General features: G+C 42.1%; 1 protein-coding gene and 1 long non-coding RNA gene across 8 annotated transcripts in view; one reads left to right on the plus strand and one right to left on the minus strand.

Annotated features, from left to right (window-relative positions):
- The first annotated feature begins 1,394 nt into the window (after nt 1-1,394).
- LOC103462113 (uncharacterized) lies at nt 1,395-7,383 on the plus strand. Of its 2 annotated transcripts, none has more exons than XR_001776484.1 (3): nt 1,395-1,466; nt 4,149-4,288; nt 7,298-7,383. It is a non-coding gene; the product is annotated as an uncharacterized LOC103462113 (long non-coding RNA). The 2 variants fall into 2 exon arrangements; XR_533272.2 differs by lacking the exon at nt 7,298-7,383 and adding an exon at nt 6,403-6,487.
- Nucleotides 2,485-20,576, minus strand: part of tle3b (TLE family member 3, transcriptional corepressor b) — a 28,499-nt gene continuing 10,407 nt past the window's right edge. The window contains exons 6-21 of one of the 6 annotated variants that reach the window (XM_008404646.2): nt 20,443-20,505; nt 19,550-19,624; nt 14,835-15,036; nt 14,141-14,199; nt 11,828-11,950; nt 11,163-11,213; nt 10,594-10,749; nt 9,692-9,827; nt 9,262-9,434; nt 8,646-8,722; nt 8,310-8,559; nt 7,338-7,585; nt 6,428-6,575; nt 5,547-5,697; nt 4,173-4,249; nt 2,485-3,809 (exon numbers count right to left, since the gene is read on the minus strand). In XM_008404646.2, the coding sequence (XP_008402868.1) occupies nt 3,702-3,809; nt 4,173-4,249; nt 5,547-5,697; nt 6,428-6,575; nt 7,338-7,585; nt 8,310-8,559; nt 8,646-8,722; nt 9,262-9,434; nt 9,692-9,827; nt 10,594-10,749; nt 11,163-11,213; nt 11,828-11,950; nt 14,141-14,199; nt 14,835-15,036; nt 19,550-19,624; nt 20,443-20,505 (2,097 nt within the window). In that variant the 3' untranslated portion in view covers nt 2,485-3,701. Of the gene's footprint in view, nt 3,810-4,172; nt 4,250-5,546; nt 5,698-6,427; nt 6,576-7,337; nt 7,586-8,309; nt 8,560-8,645; nt 8,723-9,261; nt 9,435-9,691; nt 9,828-10,593; nt 10,750-11,162; nt 11,214-11,827; nt 11,951-14,140; nt 14,200-14,834; nt 15,040-19,519; nt 19,625-20,442; nt 20,506-20,576 lie in introns of all 6 variants that reach the window. The other 5 variants (XM_008404648.2, XM_008404645.2, XM_017304120.1 and 2 more) reach the window with 5 other exon arrangements.

Genomic DNA, 20,576 nt, shown 5'->3' on the forward strand with positions numbered 1-20,576 from the left:
TTATTATTATTACCCTTCACAGACTTTTTAAAACTATATTAGAAGAGCATCAACAGTTCAGGCTTTGATAATATTGGGAATATTTTCTTGGTGCACTTTGGTTCTCACACACAACCTTCTTGAGTCGTGTTGTCGGCCACATCTGTTTATCAATGATCCATGTTTTGATGGATGTTTTCATCAACATAATGCATCAGGTCATGAAGCTCAGAGTTCACAACCTCAATATGAATATCTAATATTCATATCGTCTTGAATATGACGACGTTGGCCGGTTCACTGAACTAAAACAGCTGAGCTGCATCATGGAAGTTGCAGCTGACAAATCTGCTGTACTTGTGATTCTATTCTGTCCATCTGAACCAAATTCAATGAAGGATGTTTCGGATTCCTTCTTCTGTCTTTGACATAAAGAATTAAAACAGGTTTGGAGGAAAAATGTGGTCTTTAACAGCCAATTTTGTTAGTATTTACCGGGAACTTGAAATGTTTGCCTACTAAAGTGATCGGTGAGTTTAGCAGTTCTTGCGTTCCTCTCAGCTTGTAAAGGAATGCTCTTCTATATTTTGAGTTCTCGCCTGGTGCTCGAAGTGACGGTGACATTTTTGATTTAAGTTTTTTAAATGTGGGGAAAAGGTAGATAAATGTGGGTTTTAAGTAACGCATCTTGCCTGCCGTTTTCCCTTCTTGGCTGAAAAACAAACCAACATGCATGATCAGAGTTCTGCTAGATAGAATATATATCCACAAAGATAATCACCCAGAAGTTTCATCTTTTGGATTTCTAAAATATAAGCAACGTTTGCACGACTGTTTTAAATCTGCTCTCATTGTTTTAAATGTTTTAATGTCTTATTTGCTGTTGCCTGGTGTGTGGTCACAATATTAGACCCAACAACTAATTTCCAGTATTTATGTCTTCAGTAATAACTTGAAATAATTACCATGTCATTGTAATACCATGTCAATGAAATGTCCAGAAATGAAAATATTTATATTTTCACGTTGGTGTTTATTATAAAAATTGGTAGAAAGTTTTTACAATGCCAGCTGTTTCATGGTAAATGTTTTCTGTACTGATCTTTTTACTGTGAAAGCCTTTTGTTCCTACTGTCACTGAGTCTTAGTTTGTCATATTTATAGTTCACACGTTTAGCAAAACTATCTGCGGCAATTTCGTATTGAACTTTTGTATTTATGAAAAAAAAAAACCCACAAAATGTAAAAAATAAAACGCAAGAACAGGTGAATATGTTTATCCGTGACCAGTTCAGGTGACAGTAACGCGTTTGTGTCGACTGAAACTCATGTCTCAAATCAGTCTTGTGTTCTTGACCAATGAACTCACCAACATTCTCAATCTCCCCCCCAACAGATCAAAGCTGCACAGAGCCGAACAAAGCCCATGTTGTCGGCTCCATGGAAACGGTGCAGAAGGTCCGCAGGAGTTGGGTCGTCACACTGAGGTGAGCCGAAACAATCCCGCTTTACTTTCTTTCCGCTGAACTTCGCCTTGGTCCACCAGACACCATGTTAGCGATGTTCACACTGAGAACTGATTCCTGCCAGGACAGCTGTGTGCAAAAGGATAACCTGTCGAACCAGATCCGTCCGGTTTTGGCGGAAAGTATGTGGCGAGTAATTTCCTAATAGTTGCAGGTAGTTGATCAAAACCCATCAGTCGTGACGTGCAGGCTGCTGATTCTGCGCAGCTGGATCATAAATTGGAGTCAAACATTCGGGCCTTATTAAGAGACAAGGTAGCATATGTTGTACATGATGCGATCCACCCTGGGAATCTGGGTGGAACAGGTTGTTCAGAACAGGGCGCTTTGATAATTAGAGAATGGGAAATGTATAAACAGGCTTAGCAAGTGCTCAATTAAAATGATTTTAAACGCAGAAGTATTTGGAGCAAAATTTAAGGCTTATCTTTGGGATAGCTGGATAGCCAATGATTAAGTCCAGGTCTAAAGCTACCAGTGATTACTGCACCTATTAGGAAGAGGTAACGTGAAGCCAAACTCTCACCAAAAAGATACTGAAGTTGTCTGAGAAAATGACCTGGTGGTGAATATTTTTACCATAAAGTACAGTAGCTCAGATCTCCTGCTGTGGATGTTTCTCTATATACTTAATATGGTGTTGGACCTACTCACCTCAAATCATGCGTTAGTTTAAATAACTGAAAAGGTTATGTGGCCATTTTATGAAGAGAAAATGTTTTAGCCCAAACACAATAGTAACTGAGCAGCATTGTGGAACCATCAGCTCAGGAAATGTAAATCCGTTCATGTTTTGATTTTGGTTAGATACCTTTACCCCACTAGTTAGAGCAAAACTGTAGAAAAAACCCCCCAGGCGATTTTTAATCAGAACTTCATCTTAGTCCGAGTCTAGAAACCTGTTGAGTCGGCCATAATCAGTTCAAAAGAAGTCGCCTTCGTCACTAATCGCAGCTCAACGCCACAAAGAGGCGAGCCCTTCTAGAAAAAACAGCTTTATTGAGTCATTAACAACTGTACATTTATTTTCAGTGCTGACAGCAGTTGCTACATACTTTGGTGTGAATCAGAGGTGCAGTTTGCCCCTTTAATTGTAAATGCCGGCAGGATGAGAAGCACGGTAAAACAAACCAGAAGTATTTACCCTCAACTTCGTTCGCCAACTACAGCATGTGTTTACATGTAAGTGTGCTTCCCTCTGTCCTTGAAAGCATTTACAGGCACTGAACATTTGTAAAGACAGACAGACTGACTCTGCCTTCCTTTCCATCAAAGCCAAATACACATATTCCAGGAATATCAGTGGGATGCAAAGGGCACAGGAATCCCAGCAGCACGGACCGGACTGCTTGGAGTTTAGTTTGAATAGAAACCAGTGGAGCAGCGAGAGATCAGTATAACGTCGAGTTAGAAAGAAAGAAAAAAAAGCGCACAGTCATTCAGTTTGTGGCTTCTGCTGCCAACTGAGGTCCAAGGGTTAGACTGAGCTTTAACATCCCCCATCTGCCACGGGCGATCAACAAAAACAGGGAAAGCACACACAGACCAGAACATTAGGACACGTGTACAGTTCTTTATACAGGAAGGAAATTTACATCCATCTCTTCTCCTGAATCAACGTCCCACTTGTTCCAGTGGAGGGTCCGCCTGAATCCGACCACGCTTCGTCCTTTAAGAGCGTTGTGACGTAAGGCCGGTTTTAATAAGAAAAAAAAAGAAATCTCCATGAAATGTTCAACATTGCAAGATTCAGGCTCCTGTTTGATTCCTGGAAAGATCAGCCTGCAGGATGTGCTTTAGAAAACGATCAGGGTGCGATAGTTGAAAAAGTTTCAGTCCGTGTTCTGGTTTCTCTCTCAGACCAGAGCGACCAAAACAATGGTCACAAGTACACCCAGGACGTGAAAATATATATATATATATATATATACTTTTATAATATATAAAATGTCTTATTTAATCCAGTATGTACACAATGTACATATTTTGAGGAATTAATTTCTCAGAGATGAAGCTCCGCTCCATCCTGTCACATCCAAAAAAGAAAGATGTACAACCCTAAAACAAGGGATTAAAAAGAATCCTTATAGTATGAGTTTCCACAGGCCAACAGCGCAGCTGATTTCCAAAATAAGTCGGAGAAAAATGTAGTTTGCTTCAATCTGTTGCAGCCCACGTTAAACCAGGACAATAATCTCAGTAGATGACCTCGTAGACCGTCGCCTTCTTGTCACCAGATCCTGTCACGATGTATTTGTCATCTGCAGAAATGTCGCAGCTCAGGACGGACGACGACTCCTTCGACTGGAAGTAAACACAGTCAAAACGTTTAGTTTGCCCATCGTGGTCGTGACATATCGTCAAGGTTAAACTGGTTTGCCAAGCAAACACTAAATTTCAGTGCGAGTGACTCATGTTCTCCGTTGGCGCCACAGATTCATTCACTTCGTTTTCAGTCGTCACTTAAACGTCACAAACAGCTGGTTTATTTACGCAGACCGGCCCGATCCGAGAAACCTTTAACCCCATCGATCTCCGTCTGAAATAGCTGTGGTACTTTTTTCTTTATTTCAGGGTAATAACATGCAACTAAGCCACTAATGTTTTTCATGCGGTTGTATTGATTTAGCAACATTTGGTCAGATATTGCAGATCTGCGATCATCACCTGGAAAATGCTGGCACCGTAAGGAGTCCTCCACGCATTCAGCAGGTTGTCCTTCCCAGTGCTCACGAACCATTTACCTACAGGCACAGAGGAGACACCTTTAGCACACACTGCAGGTAAGGGTCCTCACAGATGTAACAGAGCAACTGGAACCGTTTTAAATATGCCACTTTAATTACCTCATCAACAATCATAAAACACATAATGAAGGAGACTTGCAGCTCTAACCCAGTTAATTATTCAAATGACCCTCTGATTAATTAACCAACTCGCTAGCTGGCTGCTGATTTAATCAGTGACACTAAGAGCCCTGGTCTCATTTGAATGAATCAGTTCGCTGGTGGAGGAGATGAGGCTGTGCTCATTGATTTCTGAGGATAAATTAATGCGAACGAACATTTTCGAAGCGCTTGATTTGCTGTTAAATGATCATTGTTTGAAATTTTTAACCACTAGCCCTACGCACATCAGGGAAGTGACACTTAAACCACCATCAGCCCATTGCCGTCTGAAAACCGGTGTAATTTACAGCTCATTAAAAGTAAAATTGTCCAGAATCATCTCCCTTTGTTATTAGAGGTTTTGAAGTCTTCCCTGCGCTGCCAGATAATGAAGAGACTATTAAAACTCTGGACTGATTGCTCATGTAAAATTATCAAAACATCTTCAAATTCAGGTATTCAGTGTTTTTTTCCCCCATCTTCCACCCAGCTAGTCTGCTGCAGGCATGGAGAAATGCAATGTGTTGCTGTAACCTGATCAATTCAGCCTCAGAATTGCATCAAAAATATGTCACTGTTTTTTTTGGATTAAGAAGTTAATTGGAGAAACTGACTTGATGTACAGTTTTTTAAATCTATAAAAGTGTAATATTCCTTGCCAGTCTCAGAAAGTAAAGCCTTCATTTTGTAGAGATTCCTTAAATAGTAAAATATTTCATGCTTTGATCTTAAACATGTATTCTTGAATATATTATTGCTCAACAATCAGTCAATGGTGCTATAATCCCTGTTGCTCGTGAATATTTTTCTTCCAGTAAACCTTTTTATGAATACCTTTTCAGAGTATTCATTGTAAGTAATAATCTGTTAAAAGAAACGGAGGCTTGAAATATTTCACCCTTATGAATCCATAAAATGTTCACTGTGTGACACTGAATGCTGCATGTTATTAATATTTTATATATAAAAGCAAAAGAACATAGCTGAGGGGAAAGAAATTGTCCACTTATGATTTGAACAACCAGATATATTGGCGCAGGCTCCGCATAGAGTTTGGGGTTGGAGGTTTTAATTTGCAAATACGTTTGCTTCTGGATATTTAAAGATTGTCCTTCGCCATAGGACTTTGTCCAGCTCTTTGCAGGTCACTTACCACAGTAGGCAAACTTGAGTGAGAGGACGCAGCTCTCATGTAGATGCAGCTGGTACTTGTCTGGCTTGGTGTGGTGGAGTACTTCCACGTTGCTGCTCTCCATCCCCACAGCCAGCCATTCTCCAGTGGGACAGTAGCCCAATGAGAAGATCTGAAACAAAATACATTTTTTGCTAAGATTATTTTGACCGCATTTTATAAAAATCTACTAAATTTAGTCAACGTTGGAAAACATGCTAGTGATGGTCAGCACTGACAGCATTTCATTTAACATTAGCTTTTTAGCTAACATCTTACACATTGCTGTTATCACACTTGATGGAACAATTGAATGGTGGGAAACATGGTAGTGACCCACAACTATTAGCATAATCTATAATATGCTTTAGCTAATTTCAGAATATAAGATGCTCTGCACTAGATGAGCTAAAAATTATCAGGACGCTTTGCAATCTTCTATCAAAGCAGACTTTTATTTTGTAATGTTTCTGCTTATTACATTTCTGGGGGTTTTAACATTAGATGGTGTATGTTACTTGTAGAGCAACATGCTAGTCCTAACCTGTAGACAATCAAGTGTTTCAGCTAGCTTTAGCCTTATGCCTCAAATTAGCTCAAACTGTTGTGACCTTACAGTTTAGCTTTGTAAACAGTGTTATGTGTGAACTTATAATACTCTGGGCGGGATCTTAGCATTTACAGAAAGTTTTCACTCTTCTATAGTTTTTCCATCTGCCTTTTGCAGGCCTCTACCTGCTTTGTACATTTCTGCAAGTCTTCTGCAGTTGACTTTAAACCCTTCTGCAATTTCGACTAAAGATATTCAGCTGACAGCATTCACACTGCATTTTTGCAGGAAATGCAAATTGTCCAGGTTGTACCTGTGAGGTAAAGTCGTGTTGCTGAAGCTGCCGGCCCTCCCTCAAATCCCAGGAGCGGACCGTGTTGTCGAGCCCTCCGGTCCACAGTTTGGTCCCGTCGTGGGAAATATCGATACAGCTGGCTCCGTCTGTGTGGCCCTGGAACTGCCTGAAATGCACAAAACACATGAAGACAAGTGAGACATGCCTTCTTTCACCGCCTGAAAAAAGACATGAATGTATCTAGAACTGCAGCCAACAATTATTTTAGTAATTCTTTATTCAGATAAAAAGATTTTTCCTTTCATTCATTCACCTAAACCTATTTTATTAAATAAACATTTTATTCCCTGAAATGAAGAAGCGTAGCATTCCTTTAGTGAACGCTTCATAATTTGTAGTAAAGGATGAGTCTGCAGCTAAAAAAGCACTTCTAACATGAACATGTGAAAAGCTCAACCCCTTTCTGCTCGACTTTGCATCAATACAGTGCAAGACTAACCTGTTGACCTGTTTTTTTGGATTAAGCAGTTAATAATTGGATTAGAAAAGGTGCTTTAAAGGACTTTTTATTTTAACAAAGCTTCAACCAGGTGAAGCCAAACTCTGTCAGAACATAATTATGAAAAAAATATTTTTGTATTTTTGTCTGTAACAATCACTTACAAAACTAGTTGATTATTTCGATTCACTGCAATTAATCGTTTCAGCATTAGCTGCATCAAAAATATGAGTAAATTTGCATCAATTTAAGTTTATTTTCTTAAACTTAAAAAAAACTATACCATTTAGAGAATACAACATTTGCCAAACATTTCTTGCCCTTCTTTTGACCCTTTACAATAAAACAAAAAACAAAAAAAAACAGTGCAATGTTTTGTTTTCCCTCAGGCTTGTGTCCAAAACACAGCTGTTTAAGCGAGGTACCGACCTGACCAGGGTCTGGTTATGGAGGTCCCACACGGCGATGTTTCCATCAGAGCAGCAGGAGAAGCAGACCTTGGCATCGGGGCTGATGGCCAGAGCATAGCAGGCCGGAGCAGAGGAAGTGAGCTCAGCCTTGATGCGGGGCGTCTGCGAGGCCAGGTCCCAGATGGTCAGCGTGCTCGCCTCGCCGCCAACGATTAGGGTGCGGCCGTCGGGCAACAGCTTGCAGGAGCGGATGTAATTGTCTCTGTTCTGGAAAAGATAAAAAAACGAAAATGGTTGGAATAAATTTGTATACATGTGCAAATTCCAGATGAGAAAAAAAATTAATAAATAAGAGAAACCAACATATTGCAGTACATCCACTTTTAAGACCTTTTCTTTTACCAGGTGAGGCAGCTGACTTTATCTAGTGAAGATGTGAATGTCAACTTTAACGAGAGACAGTTGGGCTGCCGGCTCCGCAAGAGCAGAAAGACAAATCAACAGCGCCGTAGAAGCTATTGGTCAAATTAAAATGGCACCCTGATGGCTTTATAAAACCAAACTGCACTCTGGACACACCTTAAGGGTGTAGGAGGCCATATGAGCTGAACAGCATGAAGAAACAGAGTCAAAATGAGAAACGGGAGGCAGTTGGGAGAAAGTAATGAGCTGCGTAATGGCAGACAGGGTTGGCCAATCAGAACATCATTACTCAGCAGGGTTTTTTTCCCCCTTCACCAAGGATAATTTCAGCACAGCAGTGAGACATTTTACTGAATTATTCACATCTCTATCTGTTGGGATCTGTGGACAGCTGTAGCGGGATGGAGAGTCAGGCTACATTTAATGCTCAAGAAAAGCCTTAATGTATTACTTTGAGACCTCATTAGCACACTGGGATCCCCTTATGGCTGAACATCCTGAAATAAATGTAGAGTAAGGCTAACTCCACTCAGTTTCTCCATCTTAAAATGTGAAAACATCTGATTACCAGGCAGTCAAGTTGGGACACGGGACTCTTGCTGCCCGGCTGACTGATGTCCCAGATCTTGACACAGCCCTTTCCACCAGTGTAGACGTGACGCGTGGGGTTGCTGATGGTGACGGCGCACACCACTTCGCCGTGGCTGAGCGTGTTGATCTGACGAGCGTGGCGCGGGATGCCGGGGCCAATCAGAGCGTCCGGAGGGAAGGGCACGGGCTGCATCTGACCGTCCGCACTCACGTGGAAAGAGTAAGCTCTGGAAACGACAACGGAGATGGAGAGTCAAGTTCTGGGAATAAAATCTACGGTGGTTAAAGAGTGAAAGCAAACATGTAAACATACGGTTTTCCTCCTGAAATGGAGGTGAGACTGGCAGGCAGGCCTGGAGCTCGCATGTGAGGATGGGGGTCAAATCCCGCCTGCACAAAAAAAATTAATAAAATAAGCTTAAGTTTATTTTCAAGTAGAAACAAATCTAGATTTAGACGCCTAAATCTTGAGGAACTGTCAAGCTATAATTTCCAGGAAAATCCCTTGAATTATGCAGATTAAGTCTGACAAACCAGTAACACACTGGAGCCAGAAGAGCAGTTCAAAGTGCTTTACATGAATTAGAAGGAAATAAAAACAAAACAACAAAACCAAAAGAAAGACGAAAAGGTAAGGGTAAAAACAAAAAAAAGAAAAGTTTTACACGATTTAAACTAATAGGAGTTTCTCTGGATCTAAACTTAGATCTCAATTAGTAATATGAATAAGAATAAGTACTCCACGGCCTATAAACAAGTAGAAATTTCTCTGGATCTTAAGTTTGTTCAGGATTAGTGAGGCATAAAACTAAATGTTGCTTCTCCGTAAATGCTTTATGGCGGTGCAGATGTTTGGAGGAGGATCTTTGTCGCGCCTCTTTTTTTTACATCTTGGGTGAAAATTTCAGCATGAAACCTTTGGGACTTACGATTGGTGACCGTCCGTAGGCGGCGGCTGCAGCAGCGCTCATCTGGGGTGAGATGAGACCCGGATAGACGCCGGGGCTGGTCAGCGATCCGTTCATTTCATGATGACCCATCATGGCAAATGGGGAGGCATAAGAACCAGCGATCGACAGGGGAGTGCGGAGGGCCGGGGCAGCTGATGGTGAGAAGGAAATGCCCTTTAACAGATTACTAAACTCTTCCTAGGTTTTAGTTTTATGGATGTTAGTGCAGTAAAACTGTTGTGGCAGTAAAAGGAAAGGTCACAGGAGCCACATAGTGAGACTGTGGTAGATTTTTTTTCTCTCCAAGTATTAACAGTGAAACTTGTGTGTACTTGCTTGTTAAAAAGGGAGCTTTGTTAAAGGCAACATAGTGAATAATGAGGAGAACAACTGATTTGTCAGTAATTACCTAGCGCCTCCATGCCGGGCGGTTTTCCCATCGATAAAGGCCGCAGGCCGGGCGTCGTGCTGGTCCCCGGTGTGGGGGCCTCGTTCCTTGGTGTGGGCGTGTTGGACTTTAGGCTCGGTGTCGACGACTTGTCGTTCTGAAACAGAGAAACAATTTTGTCCATTTCCAAAGTTTGAGTCGAAAACACCCCACAGGCAGGAAAATCCAGAGTGACAATCTGAGCGGACGGCTTGAGTTAATCCAATCTAACATGGGCGCTCGTCACAGCCATGGTTGTGAGTGTGTGATAGTGTGTCAGGATGAGGGTATAAACCTTTGCTTAGAAGCTGAGCTTGTCAGGACTTATGGAAGATGTTGGCCCAAATAACTATTTATTAAACCCTTGCCAGTTAATGTCAATAAGGGATTGAAAGAAACTGGGTTTTATAATGATGGTAAGAGGAAGTAGTAAGATGTTCACTGTGTTGTTTATCTTCAGCAATGTTCAGTAAAATGCTGTATATGTAGTGAAACATTTGAAGCCAGGTTAAATGTCGGTTCTTATAAGGATGGAAGAGGAGCAGATTATGGACACGGCGAACAGAAACCAGACAGCACATGTCCCTCTGCAGAGACTCTGGGTTATTTACAGCCTCAGAGCAACGGAGAAATGACCATTTACTGGGTAAGCCATAAAGGAGATTGATAGGACTGAGCCATAGAGTTTGATTTCCTGAGAAGATGTCCAACCCCTTTGCTCCCTCAAATCCTGCACAGCAGCCAACTCCTAAGCCTCCGTATTACTCTATCACACAGCCACCCACTTCATTTGACAAATGCTCCTTTAGTCTGTCAGTTCAGGCTTCATCACCTCCACCAGAACCCTCCCTTCTCCCCTCGTTTCATCATCCCGATACACTCACATGGGTGTGGTCCTTCGCCTTGGACGACGGCGTGCTGCCCGAAGATGCGACGGAGGCGGGGCTGTTGGGGGCGGCGTCTTTCTTCAGCACCCGGGACTTATCCAGGCCGTTTTCCGGAGGGGAATGGGCGGGGCTGACTCGAGGGGTGGCTGGGTCCTGCAGAGTTAAACGAGACGGACGGAGTGCAAGACTGAGCAAACAGGCCGGAGGAAAGCCACTGGCATTTACATGTAGGTCAAACAAGCTGGGGCCTCATGTGCAAACACAGATAAATATCCCGATGTATGCTCATGCTCCCCTCCGTGCCCCCCACCTCACACATATGCATGCACTTCTCATTCACCTGTCACACCCTTTTCTCTTTGTGTTCTTTGTCTTATATTCTGCATGAATGGCAGAGGGAAATTCACCAAGTAAACAGTCTCAAAGCACACAACCAATATTATGTCAGACGTTTTGGCAACACAGTGAAAGGTGCTGAGGCTTGGACAGACAAAAGAGGGCTGTGTTTGGGTTTTTGCAGCCTTCCTGTCTAAGAATGTGGCTGAGCAGCTAAATGCCCGTTTTACCTCGTTGGACACGTCCACCACCAGGTCGTCACTTTTCTCTCCGTCACTGTCCTGAAATAAAGGAGCAACATTAGTAGGAGGGGATTTATTTGACCTACATGCACAAAAACGCATCATTATTTAGATGGATATTAAGGCTGGACAATAAATCAATAACTATATATATTGCCATAGACATGTGATCAATACCACCAGTTAATATGTCTGATTGAATATCCAATAATTCCACTGAACTCTGATCCAGAATTGCAAGGGATTCTGGGGGATGTAGGCAGAGGAAAGGCTTTACCTCTCACGCCCAGCTAAGCAAGGTTGGTGACATCAACACTCTCACTCTTTGGTTACCTAGCAACAACTTGTTGAGTAACTTGCACAGCAGCAGTTTAATGCTTCGCCTCATAACGGCTTAAAAATAAAAATCTATGTGGAATGAAAACTGTGGATAAAACAGGAGAGGGCATGAACAAGTTTGGATGCATTTCAGAGATTTAAAACAAAACAAAAAAAACTAACCAATAAGTATCAAACGTATTGAAGACAATACGTTCTTCAGCCATATTGTCCAGCCCTAGTATATAGTAATCCAAATTGTAAGTTTGTCTTCTGAAAGGCGAACATTTCATAAAAGAGCCTGAATAAACAGAGGGCTTTTCAAAAACACTCACATATCCTCTGTTGCTGTCTTTGTCGTCCACTTTGCGTTTCTTGGAGTCCAGGCCGTAGTCTGAAGAGCTGCGGTGCTTCTCGCTCGATACCCGCAGGCTGTCTGATGGCGACACCGAGTTATTCTGCCACAAACACACCGACAACGACCGCATGAGACCGGAGTTCTCATCGAGTTACCTTGGCATGCTCTGCTCGTTTTAAATCAGTCTCCACTGGTACATTGTGTACAGTATAGATTTACAGCCTCAGCAAATATGCAACTGAGAATCTTCTTGGAAAACAAATGTGGATAAAGTGTGTCAACATTTCTCCATAGATGTTGGACTCTAAGCCGCTAATGCAGAGCAAAACCGGAGCCGCTGTGTCTTGCATGTCAGCTGTTAATGTTTAAGACATAAATGCGGCTCATGACCAATCATAAAGGGAAGGTAGTATTTTCCTTTGTGGGGTCAGCGATAATATTGACAGTAAAGCAAACGGCACAATGCTGCTGGACTGATTTGGAATTAAAAGGGGGAGTTGAAGAGGATTCTTGGAAAGCTCGGTCCTGTTGCTGCTGCCAAAGCACTGGAGCACAGAGGAAACAGACGAGGCAGCTGAGCAAAACCACAAAGCCACAAAAACACTAACTGGCAAGGTGACTCGTCACGAGTCAAACTGGAGAGAAAACATGAACTCTAAATAAAACCTGACAATTTTATGGGCTGCCACTGCGGCCAGGGCAAAAGCCAGTAGAAAACTAGATGAACTTTTTCTAATCAAACTTACTCCGGATTCCCAACACAGGTTTACAAAACAACAAAAAAATCAAAGCGACTGACAAGAAAATGAACCAGATTAAGAAAAGGGGAAAGAAAGAGGCCATTGAGGAATCCAGGACAGGATCAATGTGGCGAGACAAAGTGTGCCGCCTGCAGAGAAGGGTCCTGACAGGGGCAGAGTGAGAAAATTAGCGAAGGGGGGGGAAGAAGGACGAGACAAGAGACTAAAAACAGGAAAGGAATTTGGCAAGCAACACCAGCCTAGCAGTAAAGCCATGAGTTCTCCCCCACTAGTGGGAACGTTCAGACACATTGGCACTTTCTCAAAAGCTGCAAACTGGGTTTTTGTAGTCCGAGATGGTGGAGCGGCCCTGCCAGGCAGACTGAAGGTCAATGAGCGGGTAGGTGGGGTAAGCACATTTTTGGTCAATTCTTGTTGTGAATCGACTTAATAAATTGAAACAATTATCAGAAAGATGGAGGATTAAACCGAGGTAGAGCAGCTAATGGGTACCAGCCGCCATTATAAAGGAGGAGAGCTTTCCCAAGTGAGTTGGGCCAATTTTCCGCCTCCTCCTCAGGTCAAAACGGGCCGGTGCGTTCAGCTCCTGCTGCAAAAACAAAGCCACCAGTCTAGCTTGGCGAGATGCTGTCTCCTACAGTATTACAGCCCGTCTGAATCTAAGCCGGAGGCCTTTCAAAGATTGCTTAGTCTCAGTAACCCTGCACTTCCCTTTAACTGTGGTATCAGATGACCTGAGACAACAGAACAGGAAGACCTTGTGTGTGTGTGTGTGTGTGTGCGTGTGAACAAAAAGAGGGAGTAGAGGCTGGCTGAGAGAGCAGGTAAGGTGGAACTGCAGCCGCTTGTCACCAAATGAGATGGTGGAGGGGGGGTTAGGGTTTCCTTCTGACATGAGTGAGCCCATTCAGGACGGCCAGTCAATGGGAACTTAATCTGTTTGAGCAGATCCAACAGAGCGTTACACTCCAGCTAACAGAGAGCTTTAAGCCAGTCTGATAAAACAAGGACTTTAACATGAGAAGAGATGGAGAGATGGGGACGACACAAGACGAGGGAAGAGAGGACAAAGTGATGAGAAGATACCAAACACCAGGAAGAAGAAGGCAGCAGGGAAATACAATGTTTACTGAATGAGGAATAACAGCAATGAGCTACGACAAGGAATCTTGTAATGGTAAATCCTCTAAAGTAGAAACGGAAGGCAAGTCAAAGTCACTTTTAATTGTGCTGAAATTAAAGGAGGTAGCAGACTACTAATCCTCGTCCAGTTATTGGAGTCATTTTCCACCTGGATTAGAAGGCAGTGGCTTATTTAGCCAGAAGTCATTTGGATTCAGGCACCCCCCCCCTCAGAGTATGAAAATGTGTGTGTTCTTACACAGACAGCATGAATGTCTATTGAACGGTGAGCTCAGGTCTACATTAAGTACACCTAATGACCAAACACAATGAGCGAGGAGCAGAGCGAGTCAGGGAGAGACAGACAGACACACACAGGAGGACGAAGAGTCGTAGAGTCAACATACCGTGCTGGACTCGCGTTCTTTCAGAGGAATGGCCAGAGGCGAGTGAAAAGATGAGGGGCCAAGAGGGAGGAAAGCAAAACACAAATTAGTATGAGAGGGCAACAAAGACTGTAATCAAAGAGCAGCAATCAAATGCATGGTGTAACCCATCAGGTTAGCTACTACGTGCTCAAGAGGAAACGCTTTCAGAGAGAGTTTAACGACCAAAAATTTACTTTTTGATGCCATGGAGACCAAATGAAGCAGCATTTAAACATAGCATCCTATAACATTTTATATATATTATAATAGTTATTTTTCTACTTTCCTGTTATTTGTTTAACCTATTTTCACATTAAAACAGAACATTAAGGTAAAGATGGACAATACGGCCTTTAAGCACTAAACTAAACATGCATTTAATCATATTTTCGGATGTTTCGATACTCTCATTGAACAAACAGTGGAGAAAATATCAAAAATAATTTCAACAATACGGTTTGAGGTATTTTAAAAATATTTTAAATGCCCACCCCTACATTAAGAAGAAGGATATCTGCTAAAACACAACATTTTCCCTCACAGTAGCTCTGTCTGCAGTTCGGCCTTGAAAACAATGTTTATTGAATGGAGTATAATGAAGCCGGTAGAAAGCGCTCCTGTCAGCAGCAGTGAAGTGCTGCAGGCCGTTTGTGTGGCAGGCTGTGCTCCTCACCTCGGTGCTCCAGGTCGTGGTGGTTCTTCTCATCCTTCACAGGCAGGTGGGTCTGGCTGCCAAGAGCGCCCAGAGCCAGCAAACCGGATCCAGCACCTGTCACCGGGGGGAGGCCGGGCGGCTGCAGGCCTGAGGGGTGAGGGGGCAGCTGGACCGGGGGGCCATGGGCAGCGTGAGAGAGGTGCTGGGCCTGAAGCTGCTGCTGCTGTAAACAAACACAGAGAGACAGGAGACGAGACAAAGGACAAGTGGGTCAGCTGGGAAATGACTCCTCTATGAGTGACCGTGCTCTGCTCAGGCTGGCTTTGGAGACATTTCTGCTCAAAGCCAAACAATCTGGATTTAGCTGTGGATCAACATGCAGTGCTGGCTCCCTGCTGCTGCTGACCTACTGTCTGAGGGACAGAACTGTTTTCATGTGTTCAATGAATCATTTGGCTCAATAGGGTAGAGTACATTCACTCCAAAACCTCTGTGTTATACCTTCCAGTTGTGCAGGATGGTAGCTGAAATGTGACAGCAGGAGGAAGCAGTGCTATTCATGTTCCCATATTAAAACAAATTCATGTTTACTTGATAGCTAAGGGTAAACTAATATTTAAGTATAATATTTATGTAACTAAAAAGATATCAAAAACCAAACTGTGTGCCTTCTAAGTCAATTTAAACCTGCAGTATCAAATGCTAAATTAATAATATACCAACATCAAACCTTAGAAACTAAAAACAACTGAATATTTTATTTTTGGACATCAGCAACATTTGTTAACTCTTTAGTGTTCAAGTCTAAGTTGGTCAATGTGACAGCAAATTTGAACTAGACATTTTATCCAACATCCCCCTGAGATTCAAGATGTTTTTCTGAATCAAACTGAAAAAAACCAACTTGAAGTTGTTTAATAATCTGATCAACGCTTCATCATTTTCTGCTTTTGGAGGGTTTTTCTTCTTCTGACTCACCTTTTCCATTATGAAAAAGACCATGAGGCATTTTATTCTCACTTTGTCAAAAAATTATTAAGCCATTTTCTAAACTCCACCCCCACTCTGCTGGAAGGGAATGTAGTTATGTGACTCCAATAAATCACAGCAACCAGCAGGAGATGAAGGCGAGTTATTTTGGTTTCATCAGCAGTCAGTCAATCATAATTTATACTGCCCCAAACAGCTGTTACAACCAGAATCTAAGGAAGCAAGGTGTCATATAAATCCTTTAAAAAAACAGCCAACTAGACCAAATCATTTCAGCTTTTTCTGCAAAAATACTAGAGCTACCAAGAGAAAAACAGATAAACAATGGCCGACAACATGGGCGCAATATGGTATGTTTAGAGATATGAAATATTTCAATTCAGACCTACATTAAATCAGTCTGAAATATCTTTATTTTCATCCAGATGAACAGTGATGATTTCTCGACTTGGTTTAATGTAGAGGACTGGTTTTTCTTTACATCCTGTCCTCGCATACCAGCGACTTTCATGTTTGTCCCATTTTCTTCTGTGATGGTGCATGACCTTCAATCAGCTATGTTTTGATTGAACATCACATTACCTCTGGCCATCAGATACGGCACCAAACAGCTATGCTCAGTCCCAAACTGCTTCAATCATAACTGGGACAAAAAGAAGAAAAAAAAAATCAATAGGTCTGCTCTTGAAAGCCTCAAATCCTTTCAACACTCTGGAAAACCAAGCCAGCATGCCCCGCCTCAGCAAAATACCACTAAGCAGAAGACAGTGGAGAACACACACACGTCTCCCAAGAGGCCATGAATGTCTGTGAGAGGCAGTCAGAGCCAAGAGAGTAGATAGACAGGAGTTAAATAGCCACTCAGGCAAGAGGGAAGCAAGTGCTTTAAAACAAGGTTAAATAACACTTAGCACATCCATCAACTGCCTCTTCAAAAAGCGAGGGAAAAAAAAAAAAAAAGATTGCCTCTCGGCTTGCAAGATAGAACTCCAATAACTTGATCCATACATTCATTATACAAAATGGAGAAAGTAGACCAAAGTACATGGGGTGGGTTACCACATTCAAAAGTCTATTTAACAGCTGGCCATTATTCAGTCGGCCCATTATGTCATGCTAGACCTGGACCCGTCAGATGGATGCAAGCAAATAAGGGCCAGCGTTCTTAATCGATTTTTGCACCGGTGAGCAGAGCTGCCAGTTTCTTGCGAAAAACAGAAAGGCAAGCAGAAGAAAAAAAAGAAAACGAGAAAGGAAAGGGCAGCCAGAACAAGACGAGGAAGGAGAGGCAGAATCACAAAAATAACAAGAGAATAAAAGAGAGAGTGGGCGAGGGATTGAGGCAGGGACGTCCCTATTGAATGTGCCTAATGAGGAAAAGCGTGCAGGGATCATTATCACGAAGCCTCATTAGCGTGCTATGACTGAGGAGAAGAGAGGAGAGGGAGGGAAGTCATGAGGGGCAAGAGAGAGAGAGAAAGGGAGAAAAAAAAGTGGGGAGGGGGGAATTTTCAGAAAATAAATTGCTTCCAATTCAATATTCATGGATAAAGAGCTAGCTCTCTTTCACACGTATCTTTTTTCATTATGTGTAAATGCTGCTGCAGCTCTGGCAACTTCCACAGGAAACAGGCAATTAAAGTTAACTAGGCGAAGCTGGCTCCCTGCAGAACAGTACTGTCAGGTGGAACAAGCATCAACAGAACCCGGCACAAACCAGCTGGCAGACTGGCTTAATAAGTCTGGCAATGATCGCCGCATTACCCACTGTGGCTTACAACAGGTTCTGCAGCTCATCGGCATTTCTTCAGTCATCGAAGGAAAAGAAAATTAGACCGCAAGATATTTTAAAAACAACAAATGCAGCCGAGAGGAAGGACAAAGAAATTCCAGCTTGGCAGCGAAGGTTCTGGAGAATCCGTGGCATCCATATTGGCCGGATGAAAAGGAAAGAACAGAAACAATCCAAGTTGAATTTTACTTTCCCTTTAAAGGGATCACAGAAACAAAGAACCCTAGAAAGCCAACCGCAGACCAACTTAGCAGACACTATGAGTGCGATGGGGAGAATTGAGCCACAGCAGGAATAAACCTGTTGGTCATTTTCATTATCAGATTCTGAGTTGCTTTTCTGTACAAAAAAAAGTTTTCACTTATTTTGATTGTTAAACAGTGGAAAAAACTCATCCAACTTGTTGCACCTTAAAGATAAAATTCTAGCATAGTTTTCAAACACTTAAGAGTTAAAAAAAAAAAAAACTACCATAAATATATTCAAGCAAAACATGTAAAGAAGAGGCCACCGTGGTAAGCAAATGGGCCGTAGTGATATTAAAAGCAGCCAGGTGTAGAGGTTTGTGCTGTCTCCCACCGATTAGTATTTACATGACATGTGAAGAGCAGCACGCCACCTGTAGCTGCCGCGTCAACCAGTATCCAGCTACTATCTTGTTTAATGTAGGACTTATGGAAATGAAGGTAGGAGCATGCAAATGACGCAGCACCTCTGACACTTGTCGAATAAGATTCAATCATGTGTCGCCTCTGGCTAGAAAACTATGCAAAACGGAGGACAAGAGGGCAGAACAATTTCTCGCTGTCTGCTTTGTAGTGTGCAGTCCGCGCTGCAGCCGCTCAGATTTCAACCTTCAAATAAAACCGGAGCTAACCTAAAGCCTACATGTCTGAAAGTGACCGTCATTTAGTGGAAACTAAAGGTCAGTAACTGTTTTGGTCTCATTTGGTTCAAAGTTTTTGATAATAAACTCCAGTCCTATGGAAAGCCAGATGTTTTCCTGTATTGTAAATAAGAGTGAGAAAAGCTACAACCAACGACATTTTAGATCAAACGTTTGAGGTTGTCTGATTAAAAACCTGGAAAATCAAAAGACTGGATTTACTTCACAGGTCAGTTAAGCCATCATTGTAAACCTGGAACAGAAGAAACATTAAATCTTGTAAATGTTAGACCCACAGCTGTACAAACCATCAAGTAAATTGCGATTTCTCACAAGTGCGACTGACGGGAGACGTCCCCGCTCTAAACATTGGGTCGTTCTGCGTAACCTGAACTTTAATCCCATCTATTTTACAGACGTTCACCGCCTGCACAGTCCCTGCTATCTCGGCTGCAATCCCAAACCTAGTCCTGACCCGAACACTTTAATTCTCTGGTCCAGAGGTAAAGGTAAGCCAGTTGGCTGAAAACCTTCATGTAATTAAAGAGCAAGCAAAGTGAAATGTGAGAAACTCTATAATCTGATCCCAGCTGGAAGACCGCTTCAGAGCAGAGGCTCGCTGTGGAGCGACTCCCTGTGAGCTGAAAATTGCAACAATCAGAGAAATTACAGCGGTAAACACCACATTGACAGATCACGGCAAACATTTTGTGTTCTAAAATTAATAAACCACTCAAGACAGGGACAAGTCTGTACAAGTGAAAGGACCGTGGCACAGCTTAAAAATAAACAGAAACAGCAACACTGCTGCGGATTTTTATCAATTATTCCAAATTTTTCAACCAGATTAGATGTCCTTTTCAGGATTTCTCTTAAATGTAGCCCTTCAGATGAAGATAGGGTTGAAATTAATCCAAAAGCATAATGTAGCACCCTTTAGTGGTCGATAAATGTATGAGAAGTGCCGTTCCTCCTCTGTGAATGCAGTTTTGTCCCTGCTTCTAGGTTAAATGAAAGAAGAGGGGGTATACACACAGTCAGAGGCAGATTGGGAAGTCCACGTACCCCGATGATAGCATTCAGCTCAGTCATTGTCACCTGCTTAGCCCTCTCAACAGCTTGAGCCACCTGCTGTTGATGCTGCAGGACACAAACACAAAAGATCAGACACGAGGTACAGAAGAGTTCAGCTAAAAAGAACACATTCAGACGTCTGCTGCTTCTCCAAGTAGAAAATAGACCCTTCACTCCGCCTTAAAAAGTCTATAATATGTGCTTAAATCTAAAGGGCATGCACAAAAGTAAACCCAGGTGCGAATAAACTGAGGTCAGAACAGTAAAATTAATAATCAGAGTTGAGTAGAACTAGTTATGTTTAGGGGGGGGAAAAATTACTTTTAGGAGTATTTTTACTACTAGGCATTTATTTATTATTGTTCATCATTTATTGTGATACATTTATACGATTTTGATTTGACCATTGTCACGATAAATTATCAATGTTTATATTGATACTGAAAGAAACTAATTTGGATTTTTTTCCTTTTGCCTGGTTTTGTTATTTTGTAATGAATTATTTTCATTTTGATCTTGATAACATTATACTTTGGTCTGTCTGATGATGCAAAATTATTGCCATTTTAATCAGTTACTCAGTACTAGAGTTTCATTTTTACCAAATACTTTTCTGCTCTTACTTGAGTAATATCTTGGACGGCTACTTTTTAACTTTCACTGGAGTAACAACATGCTGAAGTAGTCCTACTCATACTTGAGTACGATTTTTGGGTTCTCTACCCACCTGTTAAAACGTAATCTGTTGGAAGATGCTACAACAAGCAACCAATCAGCTTTTGAGCAACAGCCTCCTCTGTTTTAATGTTTTGAATTCTTCATGTTCAGCATGACAGAAACTAACTTGTTTCCTTTAAGGTGCAGCTTGCTCGACTAAAACTCACCTCTTGTGACAAGAACGGCATGATCTGAGCCAGAATTGCATTGAGGCGTTTGGCAATTTCCGTCTGCAGGAGAGAAGAAAGAAAATATTAGAAGAGCACGCTTGTGATGCGTCGCATGCACCAACAGACTGAGC

This window comes from Poecilia reticulata, linkage group LG3 (assembly GCF_000633615.1).
Source record: "Poecilia reticulata strain Guanapo linkage group LG3, Guppy_female_1.0+MT, whole genome shotgun sequence".
Classification (NCBI taxonomy): domain Eukaryota; kingdom Metazoa; phylum Chordata; class Actinopteri; order Cyprinodontiformes; family Poeciliidae; genus Poecilia; species Poecilia reticulata.